This window comes from Panthera uncia, chromosome E3, assembly GCF_023721935.1.
Source record: "Panthera uncia isolate 11264 chromosome E3, Puncia_PCG_1.0, whole genome shotgun sequence".
Classification (NCBI taxonomy): Eukaryota; Metazoa; Chordata; class Mammalia; order Carnivora; family Felidae; genus Panthera; species Panthera uncia.
The window spans coordinates 28,001,368-28,028,196 of record NC_064815.1 but is presented as its reverse complement, the minus strand read 5'-3'; the positions used below and the strand labels follow the sequence as shown (position 1 = coordinate 28,028,196).

General features: G+C 40.7%; 2 protein-coding genes across 2 annotated transcripts in view; one reads left to right on the top strand and one right to left on the bottom strand.

Annotated features, from left to right (window-relative positions):
- ATP5MF (ATP synthase membrane subunit f) overlaps window positions 1-26,829 on the bottom strand; it is a 616,357-nt gene that overhangs the window by 485,930 nt on the left and 103,598 nt on the right. The gene's annotated exons all lie outside the window — the stretch shown is intronic.
- The window catches only part of ARPC1A (actin related protein 2/3 complex subunit 1A), a 29,086-nt gene continuing 13,502 nt past the window's right edge, over window positions 11,246-26,829 (top strand). The window contains exons 1-3 of the mRNA XM_049639305.1: window positions 11,246-11,383; window positions 16,661-16,753; window positions 21,439-21,543. Of these exons, the coding sequence (XP_049495262.1) occupies window positions 16,690-16,753; window positions 21,439-21,543 (169 nt within the window). The 5' untranslated portion in view covers window positions 11,246-11,383; window positions 16,661-16,689. The remainder of the gene's footprint in view (window positions 11,384-16,660; window positions 16,754-21,438; window positions 21,544-26,829) is intronic.

Genomic DNA, 26,829 nt, shown 5'->3' with positions numbered 1-26,829 from the left:
ATCCACGATGACCAAAATCAGGGCACTGGCACCAGGTACTGCAGAGTAAATGGAGCAACAACTATTCAAATGGGTTTGCTAAATGTTTTGGACTAGCTTTCAAGGCTGTTAAATTTTGTATCGCTGATTATATTAACTCCATGCTCAGTGCGGACTGATGTGAGGCTCAGTCCACGACCCTGGGATCATGACCTGAGCTGAAATCAAGTGTCGGCCGCTCAACCGACTGAGCCACCCAGGAGCCCCTTATTTTCTGTATTTCTGATACTCTGCCATCTGTGGCCTCTCTGACCAAGGAGACACTGCCTCTCCCAGAGCTAGATAATTCTTACAGATAGAAAACGACTTTCATATAGACTAACCAATCCAGAGCCCATACTCCAAACTGCCTCCTCCATCTAGCTCTCATGTTCTAGGAGGCAATATTCCTCTGTCCTAATCATCCCAGGGCCAGATACCAAACAACTAGGAACAGCTCCTATGTTCCAGAACCTAATGAAATTATTCAAACTAGCCAATCCTAAACCTGCTCACCTCACCTCACCCATTCCTGCCCATGAAACCACAATAAAGACTCGTGTGCATGCATTCCCTCCTGGCCTACCCTGGTGCTTCCCCACATGGCCCCAAGGGGCATGACATGCCAATGCTCCTGCTTCTAGGGATGGGTCTGTGAGTATAGAAACTTCCCTCATGACGATCATTTCCATATCTGTCTTATCATATCCCATTAAAACAAATCCCAGGTACATTTAAAAACGCCAATTATCTTCCCCCTCCTCTCACTTGTGAACCAATCCTGAGTCCCTGTAGGGAAACCAGCATGTCTGGGTCTTCCCAAGGAACACATCTTTGGGTGCTTCCAGAAATCACAAAATCATCACAAAGGCCCCTTGACCCTTCTACTCATAAGCTACCAGGAACTGGGCCTGGAGATCTATTGTGAAAAGGCCAACCCTGAGTTACAGTAAAATTGCAAGACTGGAAGGAAACCTGCTGGCTATTATAAGGGACAATTCTTCCCTCTACTTCCTGAACCCTGGCTTAGACTACTGAAAACTGTACCCTGCAGCTTTGAAGCACTGATTCCATAAAACTTTTCTCTACATACATTGAAAAAAAAGTTTAAGTATAGGCAGCAAAATAGTAACCAGACATTCAGACCAAGGGGAAAAGTGTATTATGAGAGTTTAGCAATTAGAAAGGCTACTGTGGGGTTAGGTACAGGACACACGCTCAGCCCAGTCTTGGAAGATAAAGGAAGGCATTCTAGAAGAAATCATGTCTTTGCCGAAGTCTAAGGATGAGCAGGAATTAAACATAAAGGGGAGGTAGAGCATGTGGGAACGGAAGGTGGGTGTGGGGAGGACCAGCTAAGAGTGTGCTTAGTGGCAGATAGCAGCACATGAGCAACAGTGGCACAAGCAATAGAGACAATTAATGATCTTACACACCAACCCCTGCAGTCCCAGACGGTTTTGGAATTAGGTCTCCACCTTTCCACACTACTTTACCCTCAGGTCTATTAAGACAGTTGCCACAGCTCTAACCATCTTATCTTCCCACAACTATGTTTAAGACAGTAAAAAAAGAAAGACTTCGTCATCGTCATCATCCTTTTTATCAGGGACCTTATCTGTTCCCAGAAGGTCCCTAGGAAACTTCTTGAGTCCATTGGCAGAAATGGGTCACACGCCCATCCCTAAGCCCATTAGCGGCAAGCGGCAATGGGGCTGCCACGTGAGGCATGGACCAATTGTGGCTCGTTCCCCGGACTAGGGAAGGGCCTGGCTTCTCTGAGAACTACCTGAACAAAAGTAGAGATGCCAAGAGAGTAAAGGTGATGTGTAGAGAGCCACAGTGTCTGCTGCACAAAGGACATGGTGAGAGATGAAGGTGACAGAGCATGGGAGACCTTGACAACTTGTTACGGACTATGGACTTTATTTGGAGAGCAAGAGAGGTTTGTCATAATTCAATTCAGATTATGCATTGTGGGCAAGGACTACTAACAAGCAAAGTTGTGTCCCACCCACTGCATCACACCAGAAAATATATGATGTCAGTTTGTGTCACTGTTTGTGATGTTAAGTTTTGATTACTTGATTAAGGTGGTGTCCACCCCAATTGAAGAACATTTGATAAAATAATTGGTGTGGACTTTTCAAGACTGGTCAATGTTGTGAAAGGCCAAAAAAAAAAAAAAAAAGGCTAAGGAGCTATTTCATATTAGACTACAGAAATATGACAATTAAATACAACAAATGATCTTGGATTTGCTCTGGCATGAAGAAAAAGAAATTCAGGCATGCCTGGCTGGTTCAGTGAGTGGAGCATGTGACTCTTGATCTCGGGGTTGCATGTTTGAGCCCCATGTTGGGTACAGAGATTACTTAATTAAAAAAAAATCTTTAAAAAAAATTGCTAGAAAGGACATTATTGGTGAAATTTGAATACAAACTTATAACAAACTTAAAATTATGTATTATATAATTCAAGTTTTATAATTAACGTGCCAATTATTTTGATACTAAATAATAATATTAAATTTATATTAAATATCCTGAATGTGATTGTTGTATTATAGTTACGTAAGACAAGGCCCTTGTTCTTCAAGATAAATACTGAAGTGTTTAGGGCTCCTGAAGAGTCATGATGCCTGTGACTTACAAATGATTCAACAAATAATAACCACTATTATTATATGAGAGAGAAAGCAAATGTAACAAAATGCTAACATTTGGTGACTCTAAGTAAACAGGTATATTGATATTAATTATACTATTCTTGCAATCTTTCTGTAGGTTTGAAAGCTTTTCGGGGGAGGGGGTAAGAAATACAGATGTGATTGATGTGACATGACTTGGTAACTAACTGCCTGAGAACCAGTAATCAATCTGTGGTAGATCATGACACCTTGAAGCGAGACGTAGAGAGGAGAATAGAATCTGAGGTGGGGTGGGGACGAGAAATAACAGGTTTTATATATTTTGAATTGGAATGGGAGCTGAAGGACATCAGATGGAGAAACTCAGTGGTTGTCAGAACTATCAGAAGTCAGCTACCTCTGTATGGTAGTTGAAGCTGCGAGCCTACGGAGATCACTTAGGAAGTGTGTGCAGAGGGAGGCAGAAACTTGAATTCATCAGTAGTTGAAGTTCAGGCCGAGAGGTAGGAACCAAACAAGAACAGTTATACTCATAAGCAAACCAGCTATTTCATTCAGTCCTCTTACAAAAATATTTATCAGATTTGCAATTCTCCACCACTTTAAATTTGTTCCTGGAGAGACACTCTTTGTGTTAGTTAGTTTCCCTCCAGGTGTGGAATTACTCAACTTTTCACCATCTTCATTTGGGAGTTTGACAAAATAAGACACCCACAAATATATCTGGGATATGAGCACAGAAAAGCAAAGGTATGCTATATACTACAACTGAACTACAGTCATCCCAAGTTAATCCATTTCTGAAAATGATTCTAAGATCAAAGGAGACTATATTAGATTTCAAGTGAGAAAAGAATGCATGCATTGTCTGCCCAAAAACTCCAACCAGTTTCTCTAAATATCACTAAAACCCTCTTAAACACCCATAAAACAATTCTCCAAACATTTCCACATAATATAAACATTTTATATGTTTATATGTATCACTACCTAATTATTTAACACTTTAAATAAACACTCCATAGTGATTATATTTGCCAGTAGTATGCAATGATATGCACTATATCAGATGACAATTAAATATTCCCTTTAACCTGCAAAAAACATGTATTGCAAAGCAAATAACAATGTGATAATGTGTTAAAGAAACATAATTAGGGGCGCCTGGGTGGCTCAGTCGGTTAAGCAACCGACTTTGGCTCAGGTCACGATTTCACGGTTCATGGGTTCAAGCCCTGTGTCAGGGGGTGTGCTGTCAGTGCAGAGCCTGCTTCAGATCCCCCGTCTCCCTCTCTTTCTGCCCCTCCCCCACTTGTGCTCTGTCTCTCTCTCTCAAAAATAAATAAACATTAAAAAATTTTTGGGGCGCCTGGGTGGCGCAGTCGGTTAAGCGTCCGACTTCAGCCAGGTCACGATCTCGCGGTCCGTGAGTTCGAGCCCCGCGTCAGGCTCTGGGCTGATGGCTCGGAGCCTGGAGCCTGTTTCCGATTCTGTGTCTCCCTCTCTCTCTGCCCCTCCCCCGTTCATGCTCTGTCTCTCTCTGTCCCAAAAATAAATAAAAAACGTTGAAAAAAAAAATTAAAAAAAAAATTTTTTTAATAATAAAACAAAGATATAAATGCAATAGAATTTAGCAAAACAAAATAAAGCAATTTTTTTTTTAATTTTTAATGTTTTATTTAGGTTTTGAGAGAGAGAGAGAAAACATAAATGGGGAATGGGCAGAAAGAGAGGGGGACAGAAGATCCAAAGTGGGTTCTGAGCTGACAGCAGCTGACAGGCTGAGCTGACAGGCTGACAGCAGCGAGCCCTATGCAGGGTTCGAACTCACGAACTGCGAGATCATGACCTGAGCTGAAGTCAGATGTTCAACCAACTGAGCCACTCAGGCGCCCTAAAAATAGAGCAATTCTTAAAAATAATTACTTACCAAATGATTCTGGTAATGGAGGACTAAGGTGACAGACAACTCTCCCGCTAATGAGCACTAGAAAGGTGGAAGAATATACAAAACATCTGCTCAGAGATAAGAGAGAGCTAATCAGGTAGCCAATACAAGTCAATATCCAAAAGAAGAGAGAACATCAGAGAGTGAGCCTAGTATTTTAGGACTGCTTTACCCCAAGGACTATTTGTTGATTCCAAACCAGTTGGCTGAGAGCCCAAGCAGTACTTTTAATAGTCTATCATACTACAGAGACAAAAGATGGAGTCCAGGACCCTCCAAGGACAAAGGTCCTGGTAAACATCTATTATATTGGAGAGGGTTCTCCAGAGACACAAAACCAATAGGAGAAAGACAGAAAGAAAGACAGAAATACAGGGGCACCTGGGAGGCTCAGTTGGTTAAGCATCTGACTTGATCAAAATCAAGTTATGATCTTGCGATTCATGAGGTAGAGCCCCACATGGGGCTCTGCACTGGCAGCACGGAGCCTGCTTGGGATCCTCTGTCTCTCCTCTCTCTCTCTCTGCCTCTCTCTCTCTATCAAAATAAATAAATAAACTTAAAAATGAAAGAAAGACATGGGGCGCCTGGGTGGCTCAGTCAGTTAAGCATCCGACTTCAGCTCAGGTCATGATCTCACAGTTTATGGGTTCGAGCCCCGCGTCGGACTCTTGTGCTGACAGGTCGGAGCCTGGAGCCTGCTTCGGATTTTGTGTCTCTTTCTCTCTCTGCACCACCCCCCCCCCCACTTGTGCTCTGTCTCTCTCTGTCTCTCAAAAAATAAATAAATGTAAAAATAATAATAATAATAAAATAAATGAAAAAAGACAGGAAGAAAGGGGGAAAAAAGACTTGTAGATATAGAAATAGATACACGGTTATACAGGTAGACAGACATAAAAAGACTTTATAAAAGGAATTGGCTTATATGATTACGGAGACTAGCAAGCAAAAAATCTGCAGAGTGGATATTCTTGTTCCAGTTTGAAGGCCAAAAGCTGCTGTACAACCAGAAAGAGCCAATGTTCCAGTTCAAAGGCTGTCAGGGGGCAGGAATTCTCTCTTACTTGGGAGAGGTCAGCCTTTTGTTCTATTGAGTAGTAAACAGATGCTATTATTGGATGATGCCCACCCATATTATGGAAGACAATCTGCTTTAGAAGGTCTACCAGTCTAAAGGTCAATGCCATCCAAAAAGATCCTCACAGAAACACCCACAACAATATTTGACCAAATATCTGGGCATCCTGTGGCTCAGTCAAGTTGGCAAAATTAGCCATCACATCTGTGCTTTGGGATGGGACAATAGGAGTAAGGATGAATTAGAAGATGAACATTTTTCCCAGAGACTGAAGTCCATCTTTGAGTCATCTGGATGACCCAGAAAATTCTCAAATCCTAAAATTAGATAAAGGTGATCCCAGAAAGGGGCGCCTGGGTGGCTCAGTTGGTTAAGCGTCCAGCATCCGACTCTTGATTTTGGCTCAGGTCACATCGGGCTCTGTGTTGACAGCCCGGAGCCTACTTCAGATTCTGCCTTCCTCTCTCTCTGCCTCTCCCCTCTCGCACTCTGTCTCTGTCTCTCAAGAATAAATAAAACATTAAAAAATTTAAAAAAAGAAAATGGAGTAATAAAAAACAATCCAAGAGAAGGCAAGAAAGAGGAAAAAAAAAAACAGAATAGGCAAGACAAAAAGCACATAACAAGATGGTTGAGTTAAACTCAAATATATCAGCAATTACTTTAAGTGTAAATAGATAGATATTTCAGTTAAAAGATAAATATACTATAATAATAAATTGCAACTATATGTTGTTTATGAGCAACACATCTAAAAACATAAGGTAAGAGAATACTTATAAGTAAAAAGAGGAAAAAAAAGATATACTAGGCAAACCCTAACCCCCTCAAAAAACTGGCTATATTAATATCAGAAAAGTAAATGTTGAGAGCAAAAGCATTATTAGAAAGGAATATTTCAAGTCACTTGGCTGGCTCACTTGGTAGTCCATGGGACTCTTCATCTCAGGGTTGTGAGTTCAAGCCCCACATTAGGTGTAGAGCTTACTTGAGAAAAAAAAAGGAATATTTCATAATGATAAAATGTCCAATTCATAACACATAACAATTCTATAACATGGAGGCACCTATGATATAGCTTCAAAGTATACAAAGAAAAAATAACAGACAGTAGAAATAGACAACCCCACGATCACTTGAGAGATATTAACCCACCTTTCTTAGTAATCAAAAGAATAAGCAAGCAACAACAAATGAGTAATTAAGCTAGAAACTATGCAATTAAGACAGAAATCAATAACAAAAATATAAAACTCCCAAGTTTAGAAATTAAGAAATGCCAATTGTACACAAACTCTTTCCAAAAATTTAAGACAAAGAGTACTTCTAAGCCCATTTTATGAAGCCAGAATTACTCTAATAACCAGAAAAAAAGATTACAAGAAAAGTAAACTGCAAAACAATATCCTTCATAAGCCAAGATCTTAATTGCTAAATATTTTAAGCAATTGTTTTGACTTTGCTATTACTTTTTAAAATTTTTATTTCATTTTAGTGAGAGAGAGAATCCCAAGCAGGCTCACACTCAGTAACGGAGCCCCAAGTGGGGCTTGATCCCACAACTTTGGGATCATGACCTGAGCTGAAATCAAGAGTTGGATGTTCAACCAACTGAGCCATCCAGGCTCCCCATACTTTGCTGTTACTTTTAATAGTATGGCTTTGAGCAAGTTGCTTATAGCCTCTAAAGATTTAATTTTTTTAATTTTTTTTTTGTATGTAATCTCCACCCCCAACATGGGGCCCTAACTCAAGATCCCAAGAGCAAGAGTCACAAGCACTACCAACTGAGCAAGCCAGACGCTCTTTAAATTGCTAAATTGTTAAGAAAATTTTAGCAACTGAATGCAGTAACATATAAAAATAATAATACACCAAGAGTAAGTAGGACTGGGATGTCTGGGTGGCTCAGTCGGTTGAGCGTCCAGCTTCAGCTCAGGTCATGATCTCGCAGCTGGTGGGTTTGAGCCCCATGTCGGGCTCTGGGCTGATGGCTCAGAGCCTGGAGCCTGCTTCAGATTGTGTCTCCCTCTCTCTCTGCCCCTCCCCTACTCATGCTCTGTCTCTCTGTCAAAAACATTAAATTAAAAAAAAATTTTTTTTTAGAAAGAACTAAGTAGGACTTATCCCAACAATGCGTGTTTAGTTTAACACTCTAAAATCAATGTGTAAAACTTCTATTAAAAACATAGGAGAAAATCTATATAACCTTCGATTAGGCACAGATTTCTTAGACATGACACCAGATAAATGGACTTCCTCAAAACTAAGAACTTCCGTTCTTTGAAAGATATTAATTAAGATAATAAATGAAGAGAAGCCACAGACTGGAAGAAAACAATTGGGAAATAATACCTTGTGAGAATCAACTTGGTACAATATGTTCAAACAATAACTGCCACAATTTATTGAGTGCTTTTAATAAGCCAAGAACTGATAAGCATTTTTAAAATGTTTATTTATTTTTGAGAGAGAGTGTGAGCAGGGGAGGGGCGGGGGAGGGGGGGGGAGACACAGAGGATCTGAAGCAGGCTCTACGCTGACAGCAGAGAGCTGTACGCAGGGCTCAAACTCACAAAACTGTGAAATCATGACCAGAACAGAAACCAAGCATCAGACGCTTAACCAACTGAGCCACTCAGGCACCCTGAACTGACAGGCATTTTGTATGCGTTATTTTAATCCTAAGGACAACCCTAAGTGGTGGAAACTACTATCCTCATTTGACAGATAAACTGGGAGAAGTTGACTTGCCCAAAGTCATATGGATGATAAGCTGCAGAGTTTGAACCCAGTCCTATTTATTTCCAAAGTCAATGAATTCTCTTAAGTACTCTATCATACTATCTTTCTATTAAAATAATCTAAGTTTGCATAACAACATGGAAAAAGCATTAGAAGCAAAATGCGTTAAGAAGTGGCCTTGGCCTCCAGATTTACAGGCTAGTGAAATTAGGAAAACCATACCTGGTATTCATAAGTTTGCTTGTGTGTTTGTCTTATAAGTGTATTTGTTAAACTTTGGTGTTTATATACCATCTGAGACTATCTTATGCTTCTAGACACCCCACAAACTAACTGGTCCCATCCCTGCACTATGGGAATGAACCGAGGAAGCAGCCTAGAGTGCCAAAACTTGCATGCATTTTTCAGTCCTCTGTACTGAATTGTACAAGATCCTTTCTATAGGAAACTTTCCCTCCTTGGAACCATTTAGGACATGTCTAAAGGAGCGGGGCAATTAGGGCAATATGTAAAGCATAAGCATTATTAAGCATTAACACAGTGCATGCATTTATGCTTTTGTCCTTTTGTTTACTTGTAACTTTTATAGGCATTGATTCGATATATATTTCCAACAGCCTTTATGGTGAGTAGATGGTAGGCATTAACCCATGTAAGATACAAAATGGAGGCAGAGGGGTGCCTGGCTGGCTCAGTTGGAAGAGCATGACACTCGTGATCGTGGGGTGTGAGTTCGAGCTCCATGTTAGGTGTAGAGATTACTTTAAAAAAATAAAAATTAAAACAACAAAATAGAGGCAGATTGGCAGTGTTCACTGTTGTTCAGCTAGAGTTAAAACAAAAACCAATCTTTTTACCCTCCAAACCACATTCCAGATACTAAATCAAATCCCTCCTGAGCAGAAAGAAATCTTTAGACCTTTGCAAACAAGGAATCTTTTTGACCTACGATTGGGTACTTTCCTGATGTGTCTACACAAGCCTCTCCTCCCACTCACAACTGGTGGTAATATTGTGTTCTTTGAAGTCCCTCACTGTGTATTTCATTCATTCATAGTTTCATTCAATAAGTATTAAGTAGGACCTTACTGGTTTGAGGCACTGGGTAGTTCTGTGTATTTAAAATTATGTGTAAACTGGTCTTATCCTAGCTTCTAAGCTCCTTGAGGACGGAAAGATCTTACCCGACTCTTCTCTAATTTACTGAAATGCCTAACACAATACTTGGCACTTGGTGAGTACTCATTAAATTCTTGATGACTTGAAGTCTGACCAAATTCCAGTTCAATCCTGTTCTAATTTCAACTGAATCAATAACACAAACAAAATCATTCTGTGACAGTATCCAACCCTTCATTTCCTCCCATTTCCCATTTCTAAGTACCACCTTCCCTGGTGCTAATTTTTTAAGAGAGAATCCTCACTTGGAATACAAGATCAGTGTCCTTATGCAAGTAAAAAACAAAACACTGAAAATAACTCACCCTCCGTGGAACTCCAATTGCTCTTATAACCAGGGCATGATGGGATAATGGGAAATGCTCTGGACCTGGCTGGCATCAGGAGGCCATCCCTGGCATCGACTTGTATCAAAACCTTCAACAAGGTTTACTGATTTGCATTATTCTCATCTATCCAGATTATAAACTCCTTCGAAGAAGGAACTGTTCTTTGTAAAGTTCTAAATAAAACAGTTAATATTTTGACTCCGGATACCAATTCTACATACTTCTGGATTGGCTCATGTCAACTTGCAGACGCACGAGGAACCCTTGCTTCTACGTATGCCTTCCTTCCTATGCCAAGATAGTGTCACTGAGAGGGAAGTAATTAATTTAAAATGATCCTTCTGTTCTCTCAATCTGTCCTTCATCTCCCCAGGACCAACTTTGTCGCCATGGGGCAAAATGAAACCAATTGCTCCCAATGCAATGCTCCTTGAACAACTGGAATAACTAATCCTAGAAAACAGAGTGTGGTTCTGACATCAGGAACGGGACGAGCTCACTTGTGTGAACGTCACCTTCTAGGCAAACACTGGGGTCAAACTCGTAAACCACCAGAGGCACTCTGCTGGGGACTAGCAGTGGCTGCGAAGCCAGGAGTGCTGCTCCAGAATTTCTACTGGTTCAAGGGCGCCAAGTCTAGCTGGAAGCGGGGTTCAGGGCATTTTGTAGAAGCCAAATCTGTACAGCAAGCGCTGCCTCCACGTTTTCTTAATTTGATAAGTCTGTAGTTCACTAGCCTGTAAATCTGGAGGCCAAGGCCACTTCTTACATATTTTGCTTTTAACACTTTTTCCACGTGTTGGGGGCTTGGAGTTGATGAATCCCAACTCCTCTGTGTCGTGGCGCCACTTTGGGCGAAGGGAATACGTGATTCCGACCGAGGAAAGGTCGAGAAGTTTCCTCGGGGAGGGCCTCAGAGGTTTTCACAGTAGGAAACTGGATCTGAAGAGGGAAACTTCCCTCTGAAGGGAAAAGACTAGTCGTTCGTCGGGTCAGTGTGGCTCGAAAAGGCCTCAGTTCTCACTAATTCATCTCCTGACAAAACCACTTGTGAAAGCGCCAACGCTCCACGGTTCGGTCCGCGAGTCCGAGGAAACTTTCTGAAAAAAGAAATAAGACATCCATGCTGCTTCGCCACCACCTTGGAGCCTCTGTGTGACGCCACTGGCAAAGGGCCGCAGGAGCCCCGCTCATACGCCAGACCCTCCCCCGTCTCACCCGCTCTGGACTCGGGCCGCGCGCGCCCAAGCTGCGCGCGTGCGCAGACTGCCTGGCGGACGCGCCGCGCAGGCGCCGTGGCCATTTCCGGGATCTGTCAGCCGCTCCCTCTGGGCCCCGGTCCTCCGCCCGCGCCCGCCGGAGCCTGTTCGCGTCGACTGACCAGAGTCCGCGAATTCTCCGCTCCGAGCCGGTCCGGACTGCCCCGATCCCAGGTAAGGGACAGCAGGGCGAGCTTCTGGCCCTGTTGGCCTCCGGTGGCCCGGCCACTCCCCAGACGTTCTTGAACCCGCGGGGGCGGTGAGGCGGGGGCTTAGGCCGCGGGGCCCACAGGCTGAGGGGCGGGCCGGGTCTCCTGGCCCGGCCTCCGGAGGGGGCGGGGGATCCCGGTTCTCGGTGAGGCCGGCCGAACCCGTGGGGTCTCCACCCTTGGCTTCTCTCTAGGTTCTCCAGCTCCAGACCTCTTCCAGGGCCAGAATTAGCGGCTCCTTCTCCTGTGCTTCCGTAACCCTATTTGCACCCCTATTATGGGCATTTATCACAATCTGTAAAATTGTAGGGAATGAAATCATCCTCCCCTAGTCGAACGTCACGACGGACCGTTCCTTTCTTTAGCGTCTAGAATAGGTACTGCACCACGCGGTGAGCGACCCTGGAATGTTCGGCTCCGTTCTAGGGCCGCCGTCAATCTTTCAGTTCGGGGGGGCCCTCCCGAACTCGAGAAAAAGACCTTCCCCCGAGTTCTTTTAAGATTCCCCCGCCCGAGTGCCTCATCTTAAGTCAGTAGTGCAGACTCGCTCCTCCCGCTGGCTCCGTGGAACCTTTTATACCAAAATTCCGATCCCGGCACCACCCCTTTTCGTTGGGGGACCCTGGGAAGATTGCTTCTTTGAGTCCGCGTTTCCTCACCTACAGTAGGAAGGTTCTTAGAGTTTTCTTTGAGGATCAAGTAACTTTATTTGCATTAATTGCCTAGACTAGTTCCTGGCCCAGAGTGTAGGCGCTCGGTAAATATTAGCTATTGCGAGTGTCCTGGGCATTCTGTGCATACCTATCTTCCCTTCCTTTGCTACCCTCCTCTCCCCGCAGACTTGAGGACCAGAAAAGTGTCTGATTTATTTATGTTTCTGGCCCTGTCCGTGTACTTACTACACTGCTGGGAACATGGTAGGCATGGTAATAAATTGTGGCTTAGAATCCTTGATTATAAAGCTATCTGTTGTCATACTGCAGCTTTAGAACGTGAAGGAAATGCTAACCTACTTTTATCTGCTTCGATGCATTGTCTAAATTAACTACGTTATCCTAGTTCCACTCCCCCCCCCTCCCCTTTTTAAATCAGTTTCATCTCACCTTTTGTTTTCTGGTGGGTCCTGGGTTTTCAGGTATCTAAGAAAAAAGGAGAGGCTATCAGTCTGGAAGGTGTTTTTACCGTGCTAGGGGGTGGGGGTAACTGGCTGCTTCCTACTACAGAGTATTCAGAGAGCTTCCAAGGTTAATTCATCTACTTATTATAATGAAAGGAGGGGAGTATCTTGGAAAAATAAAACACTTGCTTGGAGGAAGAGTGGCAGTATTTGGATCTAGAATCCTGTGCTGAAACAAATTCTCCATGGGGAAGTTTAAAATGATCTGCTGGTGAGGCTGGTGCCTGGCATTGAAACCTCATCTCTGAACCTTGTGGAGGGTGTGGTGATCTTTGTGGAGTACCTGGTATCGCTGGGTTGGGTAATGAGAGCAATTAGAAACTGGATGAATCACAGTGTTAAAAACTTGACTCTAAACCGGCAACTGAAATTTTCACTGTACAAGTATTTTCAGGCTTCAGGGCCAAGAATTCAAAATGTATAGACATTTCCAAGTTCAGAGGATACTAACCAGTGTGTACTTCTCGAGGTGGAGAGAGCTAACTTAGCATCTATTTTGGGCTAGGCTTTTTACTACACGTTTTCATATGTTATCTAATTTATCCTCATACCAACAGCCTTGGGATGTCAGTGATAACGTCAATTTTACATATGAAGAAAAATTTAGATTTAGGGATGTTAAAGTGACCTGCCCACGGTCTCATAGCTAGTATGTGCCCAAGCCCAGGTTCAAACCCGGGTCCCCTTGGACCTGGCAACCAAACGTTAGGATGACTTTGTACTCAAAGCGATAGATAAAGAAAGGAGGTGTGTTGTAGGGGAGTGCCTGGAATTATGCTATGAATTGTTATAAATAGTTGTTTCTCTCAGTGCTGTATAATAAAAGCTTTTCAATAGAAGCATGTTAAATTTAACATCGCCACCTTTTTTTGTTCTTAGGTTTTCAGGTCTCACTTAAATGTTAATAACAGTTTAGAATTAGAATCATCAGCCTATGACAGAAGGTATCTTTATCTTGGTACAAAATTCAAGCTGTTGGGGCGCCTGGGTGGCTCAGTCGGTTGGGCGTCCGACTTCGGCTCAGGTCATGGTCTCGTGGTCTGTGAGTTCGAGCCCCGCATCGGGCTTTGGGCTGACAGCTCAGAGCCTGGAGCCTGTTTCGGATTCTGTGTCTCCCTCTTTCTCTGACCCTCCCCTGCTCATGCTCTGTCTCTCTCTGTCTCAAAAATAAATAAATGTTAAAAAAAAAAATTTTTTTTTTAAAAACAAAATTCAAGCTATTATTCTCCTGCATTCACTAATTTTGATGAATACAGACTGTTTCCTGGGTGTCTTATAAATGTAACAAGAGTATTGTCTTACCCTACAGACTTAAATTACCCACATGATTATAACTGAAGTATGTCCAAATATGGAACTTGAATGATATGACAAATTTAGAAATGTGATTTTAGAAGTAATTATGTTGTTATGTAAATGTTTACCTCTTTTTGCTACTTTGCTTAAAAAACTGAGTTGAGAGGCACCTGGCTGGCTCAGTCAGTGCAGCATGCAACGCTTGATCTCGGGGTTTTAAGTTCGAGCCCCACATTGGGTGAGTTGAAGAATGAGAGTCTTTGCAGCTGTTCTTTTTTTAACTATACATGAAATATGTGATTTTAATGCATGTAGATATTCACATTGAATTATTATTTGTAGGCCAATTTTGTTTAACAAATAAGCCTATAAAATATGCCCTTCGAACTAAATTCTTTTTAATTAAGGAGATATTTGTGACATGATATGTTATTGTGAGTAACTATGAGTTAAACCTGTGGTGATGGGTAAGCATCTGATACCAGAATAGAGAGAGAGAACCATGCGGTGAGCATCTGGAAGTTTATGTTTTAAAAAACACATTAAGCAGCCTCATATGAATTCATCTAAAACATTTTTAATTTCCAGTTAGAGGCTTTTTCTTTATTTGTGATTTGCAGTTTGCTTTCTAGGACATGTAAGAGTAAAGTCAGTGACCTAAATATCTTCACTTTAGAATAGAATGTGAAACACTGACATTTCTCTGCCAGTTCAAGATATCAGATGTTTTATTTAAGGGTGTGTTTAATCTGTTTTTGACCTTTGGATTCCTTTACAACAATTAACAGACATTTTTTCTGCTTTCCACTGAGATTGATTTCTGCTTTGTCTGCTGAACTTTCATTCTTCACTTCCTAACCTTCTGCTTTCCTTTCCATTCATTTCCTATTTGCATCAGAATTCTTACATTTTAGCCTCCACCCTAGGTGACCAGACTTGTACAGAAGTGTATTGAAACTTCAGAGTGTTGTGTGAGTACTTCTTAGAAGTGATAAAGGGGAGAAGGATCTGGCTGCTTTAAAAAAAAAAAAAAATCTCCTATTTCAGATAATGGTTGCCTCTTTGGTGGATCTAGATTTGGGTGTCTATGAAGTAGAGAATTTTATTTGATTTTTAACTTAATGATGTGTCACACAGATTCCTGCTTTTCATTTTCAGTAAAAAAGCAGTGTGACAAATACCTGTGTAATACACCCTTTGTGTAGATTCACCAGTTGTTAACATTTTGCCACGTTTGCTCTTTATATATCTACTTGTTGTCCTGAGCCATTGAAAGTAAATCACAGAAGACATTGTGACACTTCATCCCCAAATACTTCATTCTTTATCTCCTAAGAGTTGGAACACGCTCCTAATGGCAGTTATCATAGTTAAGAAATTGGAAATAACTGCATATTGTTATGTAACATAGAATAATATTCATGTTTTCCTTATTGGACTAAATATGTCTTTTATGGCTGTTTTAAAAATATAGATTACAGTCGGGGCACCTGAGTGGCTCAGTCGGTTAAGTGACGACTCTTGATTTTGGCTCAGGTCGTGATCTCATGGTTCGTGAGTTCTAGCACTGCGTGGAGCTCCTGCTGACAGTGCGGAGGACTCCTGCTTGGGATTCACTGTCTCCCTCTCTCTCTGCGCCTTCCCCACACGGTCTTTGTCTCTCTCAAAATAAATAAATAAACTTAAATATGTATGTAGATTATAATCAAGTTTCATTTGCCAAGTTTGATTTTCATAGCTCTTTTAATCCAGAACAGCCTGCTTCACACCCATTGCCTTTTATGAATAGTCCAGGCCAGTTGTTTTCTAGGATGGCACATATTCTGGTTTGAACTGTTTATTCTCCCTTTGTGCTACTTAACTAATTCCACTCCCCTTTATTTCCTGTAAACTGGAAAGTAGGTCTGGATCTTGATTTGATTTAGAGTAAATATATTTGGCATAAATACTTGATAGGTAGGCTTGGCCATATTAGCAGGTTTCCCCAGGATAGTCCTGTGACCTATTGTCACAGCACTAATAAATAATACCCCTTTTTACTTTTGCTTTCTTGAAAGTATTCTGATCTAGATGATAAATTAAATGGTCACTATTTGTAAGTGGTGATGTGCACTTCACGTCACCTCCTGTCAGGAAGCCCATCATGTGAGATTGTTCCACTCTTTATGATACTGCATTTGATCCCTTGGTTAAGATAGTGATTGCCAGATTTTTTTAAAATTTTTTTTCATGTTTTTATTTATTTTTGAAGGAGAGAGACACAGAGCATGAACGGGGGAAGAGCAGATTGAGAGGGAGACATAAAATTTGAAGCAGGCTCCAGGCTCTAAGCTGTCAGCACAGAGCCTGATGCGGGGCTCGAACTCGCGAACTGTGAGATTGTGACCTGAGCGGAAGTCGGACGCTTAACCGACTGAGCCACCCAGGTGCCCCAATTACCAGATTTTTTTTTATTGTTAAGGCATGTTTTTCTCTTAAAAATTAGTAAGTATTCTGTGGGATGGTAATTTGAGACTGTGTGAATATCCTGTTCCCCAACAATTTTTAACTCGTGGTTTTAGAGTCCCTTGATGACCCTTGACAGAATAAAGTATACATTGGTGGTTACAGTATTTGTTGTATTTAAATGATTAAGTTTTGACATTGAGATTGCTTCTTTTCTAATGGGACAATAATGTTTTATTTATCCTCAAATATTTTGGGATCCCCCGACAACTGAAATATGTATTGCCTGCCATTTTAAATGCTTTTTTCTGTTGCTTATTACAGCTTCCTATCCTTTGAAAACACTAAGAATAATGTCCCTGCATCAGTTTTTACTAGAGCCAATCACCTGCCATGCCTGGAATAGGGATCGTACCCGTAAGTATGCTATTAACTTTACTCCTTTATTTTGGTGCCTTTAATATTTTTATATGTAGGCACTTTTTTAGGGATCACATATTTCAGTGTCACATGTGAAAAGGGCATGACCATAGATTCAGAAGGAAACTAGGTCAGTCATTTGGTTTATATAGAGAGAAACTGAGGTCCAGAGTGTTGGAAGGACTTTCCAGCGGTTAATGTCAGAGCCATTGCTAGCATCCAAGCCTTCTGGCTCCTTGTCCAGTACCAGCTGGAGGATGGTTTATATCTGAGGCCCTAAGAACCCAGTGTCTGGAATGGTTGTGTAATATCACCACACTCATCCAATATTTAGTCCAAATACTAGGACCTAAATAAAAGCTATTACAGAAACATATAGTTTACTCCTGATGTACTAAGAGTGGTATTAGCTAGTATTTACCATATTATTTGTAATAAACTTGAGTTTCTAGTTTTCTAGCTGTAACCAACTAGAAAGGGATGGAGAACCCTCTTAGAAGTAGGGACACTACAGCAAGCGAAGTGACAGTATGAAAGAGGCAAAAAAAAAAAAAAAAAATCCCTAAAAACAGAGACAAGTATAGTAGTGTGCCCATGAATTTTTTTTTAATTTATTTATTTATTTTGAGAGAGAGAGAGCGTGCGCACACACAAGCCAGGAAGGGGCAGAGAGAGAGGGAGACAAAATCCCAAGCAGGCCCTGCACCATCAGCGCAGAGCCTGATGTGGGGCTTGAACCCACAAATTGTGAGATCATGACCTGAGTCGAGATCAAGAGTTGGGTGCTTAGCCAACTGTGCCACCCAGGCACCCCTTCATGAGTTATTTTTAAATTAAGTTATATTCTGTAGCTACCTTTTTTTAAATAAAGCTTTATTGAAATATAATTCATATTCATAAAATTCACCCTTTTTAAGGGATCGGGTCAGTGGTTTTTAGTACTGTATTCATAGAGTTATGTAATAATACCACTATCTAGTTTCACAATATTTTCTGTCACTCCAAAGAGAAACTCTATACCCATTAACAGTTACTCCCAGTTCTCCTCAAAACTTACAGTCTTAACAACTACTGATCCACTCTGTCTCCATAGATTTGCATATTCTGGACGTTTTGTATGGGTGGAATCCTATAACATGAGGCTTTTTGCATGTAGCTTCTTTCACTGACCATAATGTTTTCAAGGTTTATCCATGTTGTACCAAGTAGGAGTACTTCATTCCTTTTTATGGCTGAATAATATTGTATAGACCTGTAGTTTATTCATCAGTTGGTGGACATTTTAGTTGTTTCCACTTTTTCGCTATTTGAATAATGCTGCTATGAACATTCACTTACCAGTTTTTATGTGGACATGTTTTCTTTAAAACTTTTTTTTAATGTTTTCATTTTTGAGAGAGACAGGGAATGGGGGAGGGTCAGAGAGAGAGGGAGACACAGAATCTGAAGCAGGCTCCAGGCTCTGAGCTAACAGCACAGAGCCTGATGTAGGGCTCGACCCCACAAACTGCGAGATCATGACCTGAGCCAAAGTTGGACACTCAGCCAACCGAGCCACCCAGGTGCCCCTGTGGACTTATGTTTTCAATTCCCTTGAGGGTATACCTAGGAGCTGAATTTCTGGGTCGTATATGGTAACTGTTGAGCATTTTGGGAAGTTGCCAGACTGTTTTCCAAAGTGGCCACACCATTTTACATTCTCACTAGTAGATGAAGGTTCCAGTTTCTCTGCATCCTTGTCAACACTTGTTATTGTCTTGTCTTTTTCATTATGGCCCTGTTCCCACTATATCCTAGTAGGTATAAAGTAGTATCTTACTGTAGTTTAGATTTGCATTTCCCTGATGACTAATGATGTTGAGCATCTTTTCACATGCTATTGACTATTTATGTATCTTCTTTGGAGAAATGTTCAGATCCTTTGACTGTTTTTCAAATTGGGTTATTGGCCTTTTTATTATTGAGTTGTAAGAGTTCTTTGTATACTCTTGATACAAGTCCCATATGAGATACTTCACAAATATCTCCCATTCTGTGGGTTGTCTTTTCTCTTTCTTGATTCCTTTGAAGCACCAAAGTTTTTAATTCTGAAAAAGTCCAAATTATCTCATTTTTCTTTCGTTGCGTATGCATTTGCTGTTGTATTTAAGAAACCAGTTAATTCAAAGTCACAAAAATGTATGTTTCCTTTTTAGAGTCATAGCTTTAGTTCTTATATTTACATCTTGCATTCATTTCGAGCTAATTTTTGTATAAGGCATGAAATAGGGGCCCAACTTCATCTTTTGCCTGTGGATATCCAGTTGTCCCAACACCATTTGTTGAAGACTGTCCTCTCCCTGCTGATTTGTCTTGGTACCTTTGTCGATAATCAGTTGACTGTAAATGTGAAGGTTTATTGGGCTCTCAGTTCTGTTTCATTGATCTTTATGTTTATCCTAATGTCAAGGACACTGTCTTGATTACTGTAGCTTTATAGTAAGTTTTGAAATTGGTAAGTGTGAGTTCCAACTTTGTACTTCTTTCTCAAGATTCTTTTCGCTCTTCTAGTCCCATGCATTTCTGTATGAATTTGAGGATCAGCTTATTAATTTCTGTAAAGAAGGCAGCTGAGATTTTGATAGGGACTACTTTCAATCACTCAAAATAAATAAATATTAAGAAAAAAATTAAAAAAAAATTTTTTTTAATTCAATCTGTAACATGATACGATGGTGAATCTAGAGCTTCTGGTTTGTGATCATCTCACAGATCTTTATAGTTGAGTTTCCTGTGTCTTCTGTCTCCCCTTTCCCATGTAAAAATGGGTTTTTGGAGTCTTTCCAGTTACTTTTATTTTTTTTTAAAGAGTTTTTTTTAAAGTTTATTTATTTTTGAGAGAGAGAAAGCACAAGTTGGGGAGGGGCAGAGACAGAGGAAAGAAGTGAGAATCCCAGGCAGGCTCTGCACTGCCAGGGCAGAGCCCGATGCTGGGCTCGAACCCATGAACTGTGAGATCATGACCTGAGCTGAAGTCAAGACATTTAACCAACTGAGCCACCCAGGTGCCCCTCCAGTTATTTTTAATAGAAACTTATGATTGTCCTCAAGGCACCTGGGTGGCTCAGTCGGTTAAGCATCCAACTCTTGATTTTGGCTCAGGTCGAGTTCAAGCCCCACATTGGGCTCTGTGCTGACAGTGCAGAGCCTGCTTGTAATTCTTTCTCCGCCTCTCTCTCTGCCCCTACCCCACTCGTTCTCTCTCTCTCTCCCTCCCTCTCTCTCTCAAAATGAACATTTTAAAAAAAGAAAGTTATGATTGTCCTTATTTAAACTACTTGATAAACTTAAAGTCAAACTTTACTTATTGTAGTTTGAAATTTGTAATGTTTTTCAGATTTAGATTTGACTTTTGAAATCCCTGTGAGCATCTTAGAAATTTAGAGAAATACATATAATCGGTTTCTAGAAAGTACTTGAAGTCTTAGGATTTTAGAGCTAGGTATTTATCTGGTTCCACAGTTTCATCTGTAAAACAGATACACCTTTCCTAAGGAGGGAAGGAAAGGTAATATAATAGAAGCGGGAACTAGTAAATAATTGATCTAAAGTTTGAGTCATAGATCCTGATTTTAATTTTGAGAAATTAGTGTTTTGGGTTTTTTTTTTAGTGAATGAACTAGAAAGGGGGAAAAAATCAATATAAGTTCAAAAGTAATCTGTCATAAATATTATATTCTTTATATTTCAGATTGGTCCAAGAGATTTCTCTTGAAAATAGAATTTTATTTTGTGATTCATATTGGCTTTATTGTAAAGGAAGGCTTTGATGTATTTTATGAGCAGAGTCAAGTTTTTTTGATAAACTGATGTTTCCAACCTGGGTTCATGATAGCAGTGAGAACCTAGGAACCATTTTCAGTGTTTTGGAAATTCTAACAGAAAGTAAATATTTATTGCTAATAATGGTGGACAAGTGAACTAAAATATCAAATATCTTTACTGTGGGCTAATATTATATCAGCCAAGTATGATAACATTGTTCTTACTGGTTAGAATCTTTACTTAACAGTTGTAGATATCTCTGATAAAATGAATTTTTAAATTTAGTTTTTCTACAAAACATTTTTTTTAATATTTATTTTTGAGGGAGAGAACACGAGTAGGGGAGGGGCAGAGAGAGAGGGAGACACAGAATCTGAAGCAGTCTCCAGGCTCTGAGCTGTCAGCACAGAGCCTGACGGGGGTGGGGCTCGAACTCACCGTGAGATCATGACCTGAGCTGAAATCAGATGCTTAACTGACTGAGCCACCCAGGCATTCCTCTACAAAACATTTTAAAATATGGGATCCAAGTAGAGGTAGAAATAATAAAAGGAATTTTTCAGGGGTGAATATTAGGAAACTTTTTTTTTTTTTTTTAGAGAGAGGGCGCAAGTGAGTGAGGGGCCCCGGGGGCGGGGTGGGGTGGGGGGTTCAGAAGCAAGGCTTACCCAAAGCGGGGCTTGAGCTTACCCAAAGCAGAGCCGGCTTAGTTGGTGGATCATGTGACTTTTGATCTTGCAGTTGGGAGTTTAGCCCTATGTTGGGTGTAGAGATTACTTAAAAAAAATAAAAATCTTAAAAAAAAAAAAAAAAGCCAAGTGTAACATACCTCTTTTTTGGTCACAATTTCAAGTTAACTCTTGACTTTTTTCCTCCAGAGATTGCTCTTAGCCCCAACAATCACGAAGTCCACATCTATAAGAAGAACGGGAGCCAGTGGGTGAAGGCTCATGAACTCAAGGAGCACAATGGACACATCACAGGTAAAGGGAGACATCTGTGAGCTTAGTGTGAGACTTGCAAATTGAGTGCTTTTACATTTAAATTTTTTTTTAATGTTTATTTAATTTTTGAGAGAGAGCAAGAGACAGAGTGCAAGCTGGGGAGGGGCAGAGTGGGAGACACAATCTGAAGCAGGTGCCAGGCTCTAAGCTGTCAGCACAGAGCCCGACGTGGGGCTCGAACTGACAAACCCGACCTGAGCCGAAGTCAGACGCTCAACCAACTGAGCCACCCAGGCATCTCTAGTGCTTTTCCATTTAAATGAAGAGCCTGATAAAGTAAGTCTACCATAGTATTTAAAGCTGTGCAACATTTATGGAATTTTCTTTAGAAAATTTGAGAAAACATCATAATAATGGTATCCGTTTTTAAGTGCTTCTTTTAGCCCAGCTGGTTCACAGCACTCTACTAGTGTTAGGGAAAACACTGATCCTTCTCTGAGGACTGAAGAGCTTAGATTAGGTGATGAAATGTGAAAGGAAAACTAGATGGCCCGTCAGCAGAAAACATAAGCCACACTGTGTCCCCAAGTGCTGAGGGGCCGCAGTGTCTTCCGGAAGCTTTCTGTATGTTGTTTGTGGCGGGGAGGAAGACCTTCCAAAATACTGAAAAGGACAAAGAGCAACATAACACCCACATTGCCCCCGCTTAGAATTAACAACTATGTCTCTTTTTTCCTGGGCCAGAAAACTGAGGAGACAAAGGTTTAATAATCAGGAGTGGCATTCAAGATAATGGTACAGTCCCCTTTCATCTGCCAGTCCTATCCTATTCCCATTCCCCAGAAGCAGTCCGTAATTCGGTATGACATTGTCCCAGTTCATTTTTAATACTTTTACATACATAGACACATATTTGTAAGCAATACAAATTTAGTACTATTGGCTAGTATTTTCAATGCTACACAAATGGCATCATGTTGCACATCTCCTGCAGCTTGCTTTTGCATCTCACGTCGTTCCTGATCTCTGTGTTCATCAAGTTTATTCCTTTTAACTGCTGTTTAACATTTCATACCTCATTTATTTACTCTTCTCTCCACTGAAGGACATTTAGGTTGTTTCCAGTTTTCCTTATATTAAAGTGCTAAATCGAGCAGCCCTGTGCAGATCTCTTTGTACACACGTGAATGTTTATGGAAGACGCGTACATCCTCACCTTTGCTAGGCTGGTCATAGTGCCTTCACCCCCACAGCCCTATAGGGGAGTGCTTACTCTCCTGCATCCCACACATACTGGATATGGTCAGGCTGTCTGATGAGTGAAAGGGTGGTGTCTCTAGAAGTTACATTTCCCTGATTGATGGAAAGGTTGAGCATATTTTCAGAAGTTTGTTAGCCATCTGGGTTTACTTCTCATACTTTACCGTCCATTACTCCTGACCATTTTTTCATTGAGTTTTTATCTTTTTCTTGTGGGTTTGTAGAAGACTGAATCTTTTTTTTTTTTTTTTTTTTTTATTTTTGGGACAGAGAGAGACAGAGCATGAACGGGGGAGGGTCAGAGAGAGAGGGAGACACAGAATCGGAAACAGGCTCCAGGCTCCGAGCCATCAGCCCAGAGCCTGACGCGGGGCTCGAACTCACGGACCGCGAGATCGTGACCTGGCTGAAGTCGGACGCTTAACCGACTGCGCCACCCAGGCGCCCCAAGACTGAATCTTAAAGCATTGCCTCTGAGGCAGATTCCTGGATGTACGTTAGTTTTCATCTTTGACAAAAACTATTGATGAATAGATGGCTAATGGTGGCAAGCAGGGCAGTGCAGAGTTTCATTAAGGAACTTCAAATAAGGAAGGAAAAAGAGTAAGAAAAATGGAGAATTTCTATAATGGTTTTCAGAATTCAGTGAACCAAAACCTGATATCATATTTCAAGAGCATGAATTGCTTTGTTATGAAGTGATACCTGGCCATTTTTATTTATTTTTTTTTTAATTTAATGTTTTGATTTATTATTTTTTTATATAAAAAAAAATTTTTAATGTTTATTTATTTTTGAGACAGAGAGAGACACAGCATGAGCAGGGAAGGGGAAGAGAGAGAGGGAGACACAGAATGTGAAGCAGGCTCCAGGCTCTGAGCTGTCAGCACAGAGCCCGACGCGGGGTTCGAACTCACGAACTGTGAGATCATGACCTGAGCCGAAGTTGGACGCTTAACCGACTGAGCCACCCAGGCGCCCCAGTTTTGATTTATTTTTGAGAGAGCATGAGTCAGGGAGGGGCAGAGTGAGAGGGAGACACAGAATCCGAAGCAGACTCCAGGCTCCGACCTGTCAGCACATAGCCTGACGTGGGGCTCAAACCCACGAACTGTGAGATCATGACCTGGGCCGAAGTCAGGTGCTTAACCGACTGAGCCACCCAGACACCCCGATATCTGGCTATTTTTAAAAGAACGTACTCACTTACTGTTATGTTCAGAAACAACTCTTGTTCCTTGACCTTTACTCCTATAATTTTTTCTTTATCTATTTTCTGGCTGAGTTGATTCAACCTCTTGCTTTGAACACTTTGGTCAAGCACACCAAAACTTAATCTCCATAACCTTTCAATTACAAATTTCTCACTGAAGTCTTAGATTTTCCTTCTCCTCTCAATGACATTTACTTTTTAAGTGGGCAGCAAAGCGACTGATAGTGATTTTTTTTTTTCTAATCATGACCCTGGAATTTTGCCTCTAATCTTCCAACATACTGACTGGCTTGAAGATACCCTCTCCCCAGAGAGAAATAGCGTGTTTTGACCTGCACCCTTTATATTCTTTTCCCAGCAAAAACTCGTGACCATCCCTTCTTGCTTTTAAGTGATTTGTATATGGTGCTAGTGAGCAGCAGGGGCCAACTGACTGGACTACTGAACCAGCACAAAAGACATAATGTGTAATTTCTATTTTTGTTGCTGTTGCTTTCCCATGACCTTATTTCTATTAGGTTTGGCCTATTTTCTTTCTTTAAGTCCCTTTGCCAGTGGCATTATGGCCTAAAAATAAGAACATTCATACTTTAAATTGGAATTTGATCATTGGGAAGTACATTTAAGTGAGAAAGGGCTAAGGTGAAAGGCCAAAGAAATAGCCAAAAAAGTGAAATATTTAGTTATTTTCTTTTTCTCCCCTGCTTCTTTTGGAATCCTTTGAACTTGGGCCTGTTTTCATCCAAATGCTCAGATGACCTCTTTTTTTAGATCTTAAAAAACTGTTGTTGGAAAAATCTAAGTATAACTCTGTGGCAAGAGACCAGGGATCAAGCATAGTTTCTCAGAAAGATAGTAACTACAGGAAAAAAAAAAAAATCTCCTGAGCTTTCTAGAAGGAAAAAGACCAGTCAGTACTACAGAGAAAAAGAATATGGTTAACATCAAAGCCAATACCACAGTAGTGGAATTTGTTTCTTTGAGTTTTTTCTTTTTTAACGTTTATTTTTGAGAGTGTGTGCATGCGTTCTTGGGAGCAAGAGAGGGGCAGAGAAAAAGAGGGAAAGAGAGAATCCCAAGCAGATTTTGCCCTGTCAACGCAGAGCCCGACGTGGGGCTCCAACTCACAAAATGTGAGATCATGACCTGAGCTGAAATCAAGAGTCGGATGCTTAACTGACTGAGCCACTCAGGTGCCCCTGTTGATTCTTTTTTTTTTTCTTAAAGTACCTCATGCTTAAGCACCTCAAGAGTTCTTATAAAACATGAATGTGTTTAATTAGAGTGGTGATCACATGGAATAAGGAGTGAAATTTTAGATTGTCAAATCATCACAAAATCCCGGAGTTTTCTCACTATAAGGCAGTATTCTGGATGTTAGAGGACGTATTTATTTTCTGTTGCTGTGTAACAAATACTACAAACGTAGCAGCTTAACCAAAACACATATATTATCTAATAGTTTTCGTGGGTCAAGAGTCTGGGCATGGTTTATCTGGGACCCCTGCTTAGGGTCTCACAAGTTGTAATTAAGGTGTCAGCCAAGGATGAGTTCTCATCAGAGCCTCGACCAGGGAAGGATCCACTTCCAAGCTCCTTCAGATTGTTGGTGGTAGAATTCATGTCCTTGCAGCTGTAAGATTCATGACAGCTGCCACACCCTTATGTAATCTTGTCCACAAATGTACATCTTATCACCTTTGTGGCATTCCATTGATTAGAAGCGAGTCACGGGTCCTGCGCACACCTCAAGGGAGGGGACTTCCATAGGTCTGTGGTCTGCCCACCACAGTAGTTTCAGAGATTTGCTTCCTGTTGTCAGGAAGCTTATAATCAAGTTTAGAAAAGACATTCGGGGCGCCTGGGTGGCTCAGTCAGTGAAGTGTTACACTTCGGCTCAAGTCGTGATCTTGCTGTTCATGAGTTCGAGCCCCATATCGGGCTTTGTGCTGTCAGCTCAGGGCCTGGAGCCTGCTTTGGATTCGGTCTCCCTATCTCTCTGCCCCTCCCCCACTCATGCTCTGTCCCTCTCAAAAATAAATAAATAAGCTTTCTAAAAAAAAAAAAAGTAAGCAAAACATTCATAAAAATAACTATTTTGCATCACACTTTGAGGAGTTTATCATAGATCATTTTAACCAGAACAAAAAGGTATGTTCCTGAATGTTTAGTCCAGTGTTATCTGTTAATAAATGGTTGGAAACTAACAAAACATTCAACATTGGGATGTTTGGGAAATTATTATGATAAGAGCAATGTTCTGAAATAATGTGTAAACCAGTACTAATTTATAAAAAGCAGAAAAAATGTTTGCCATAATGTTAATACCATTTTGGGGGAGAAATGTGTATGGACATAAGAATGGGCTTTATTGACTTCCTGCATGTCTCTTTGTGGTGTTTGTTTTATAGTAATGTGAGTATTACCTTTGTAATTAAAAGTGAAATTTTAACTCTAATAAGGTTGCAAGACGATCCTATAATAAATAGATTTATAGTCAAAATACACATCACTTAGAATACACTCCCCCACATCTTTTTCCCCTCAGTGGTGCAAATAATTGAGCAGACTATTCCTATAGGTGAATGAATGAATGAACTAACTCTTCATACAACTGAAATCACTGTGAGTTATGACCAATGGACACTTTGGTTTGTAGTCATCTTACTTTTTTCCATATACCTGTTAAGAATGTTAATGATTAATTTTTAGAGAGATACCTATAATAATTAGTAATATTTCCTTCATTTCCAATAATACCTTCAATGTGGAATGATATTTATAGGAAATAACCTCATCAAGTAACTATAAAATGATTGAGTCATAGCAGATTTTACTCTTGGTATATAACA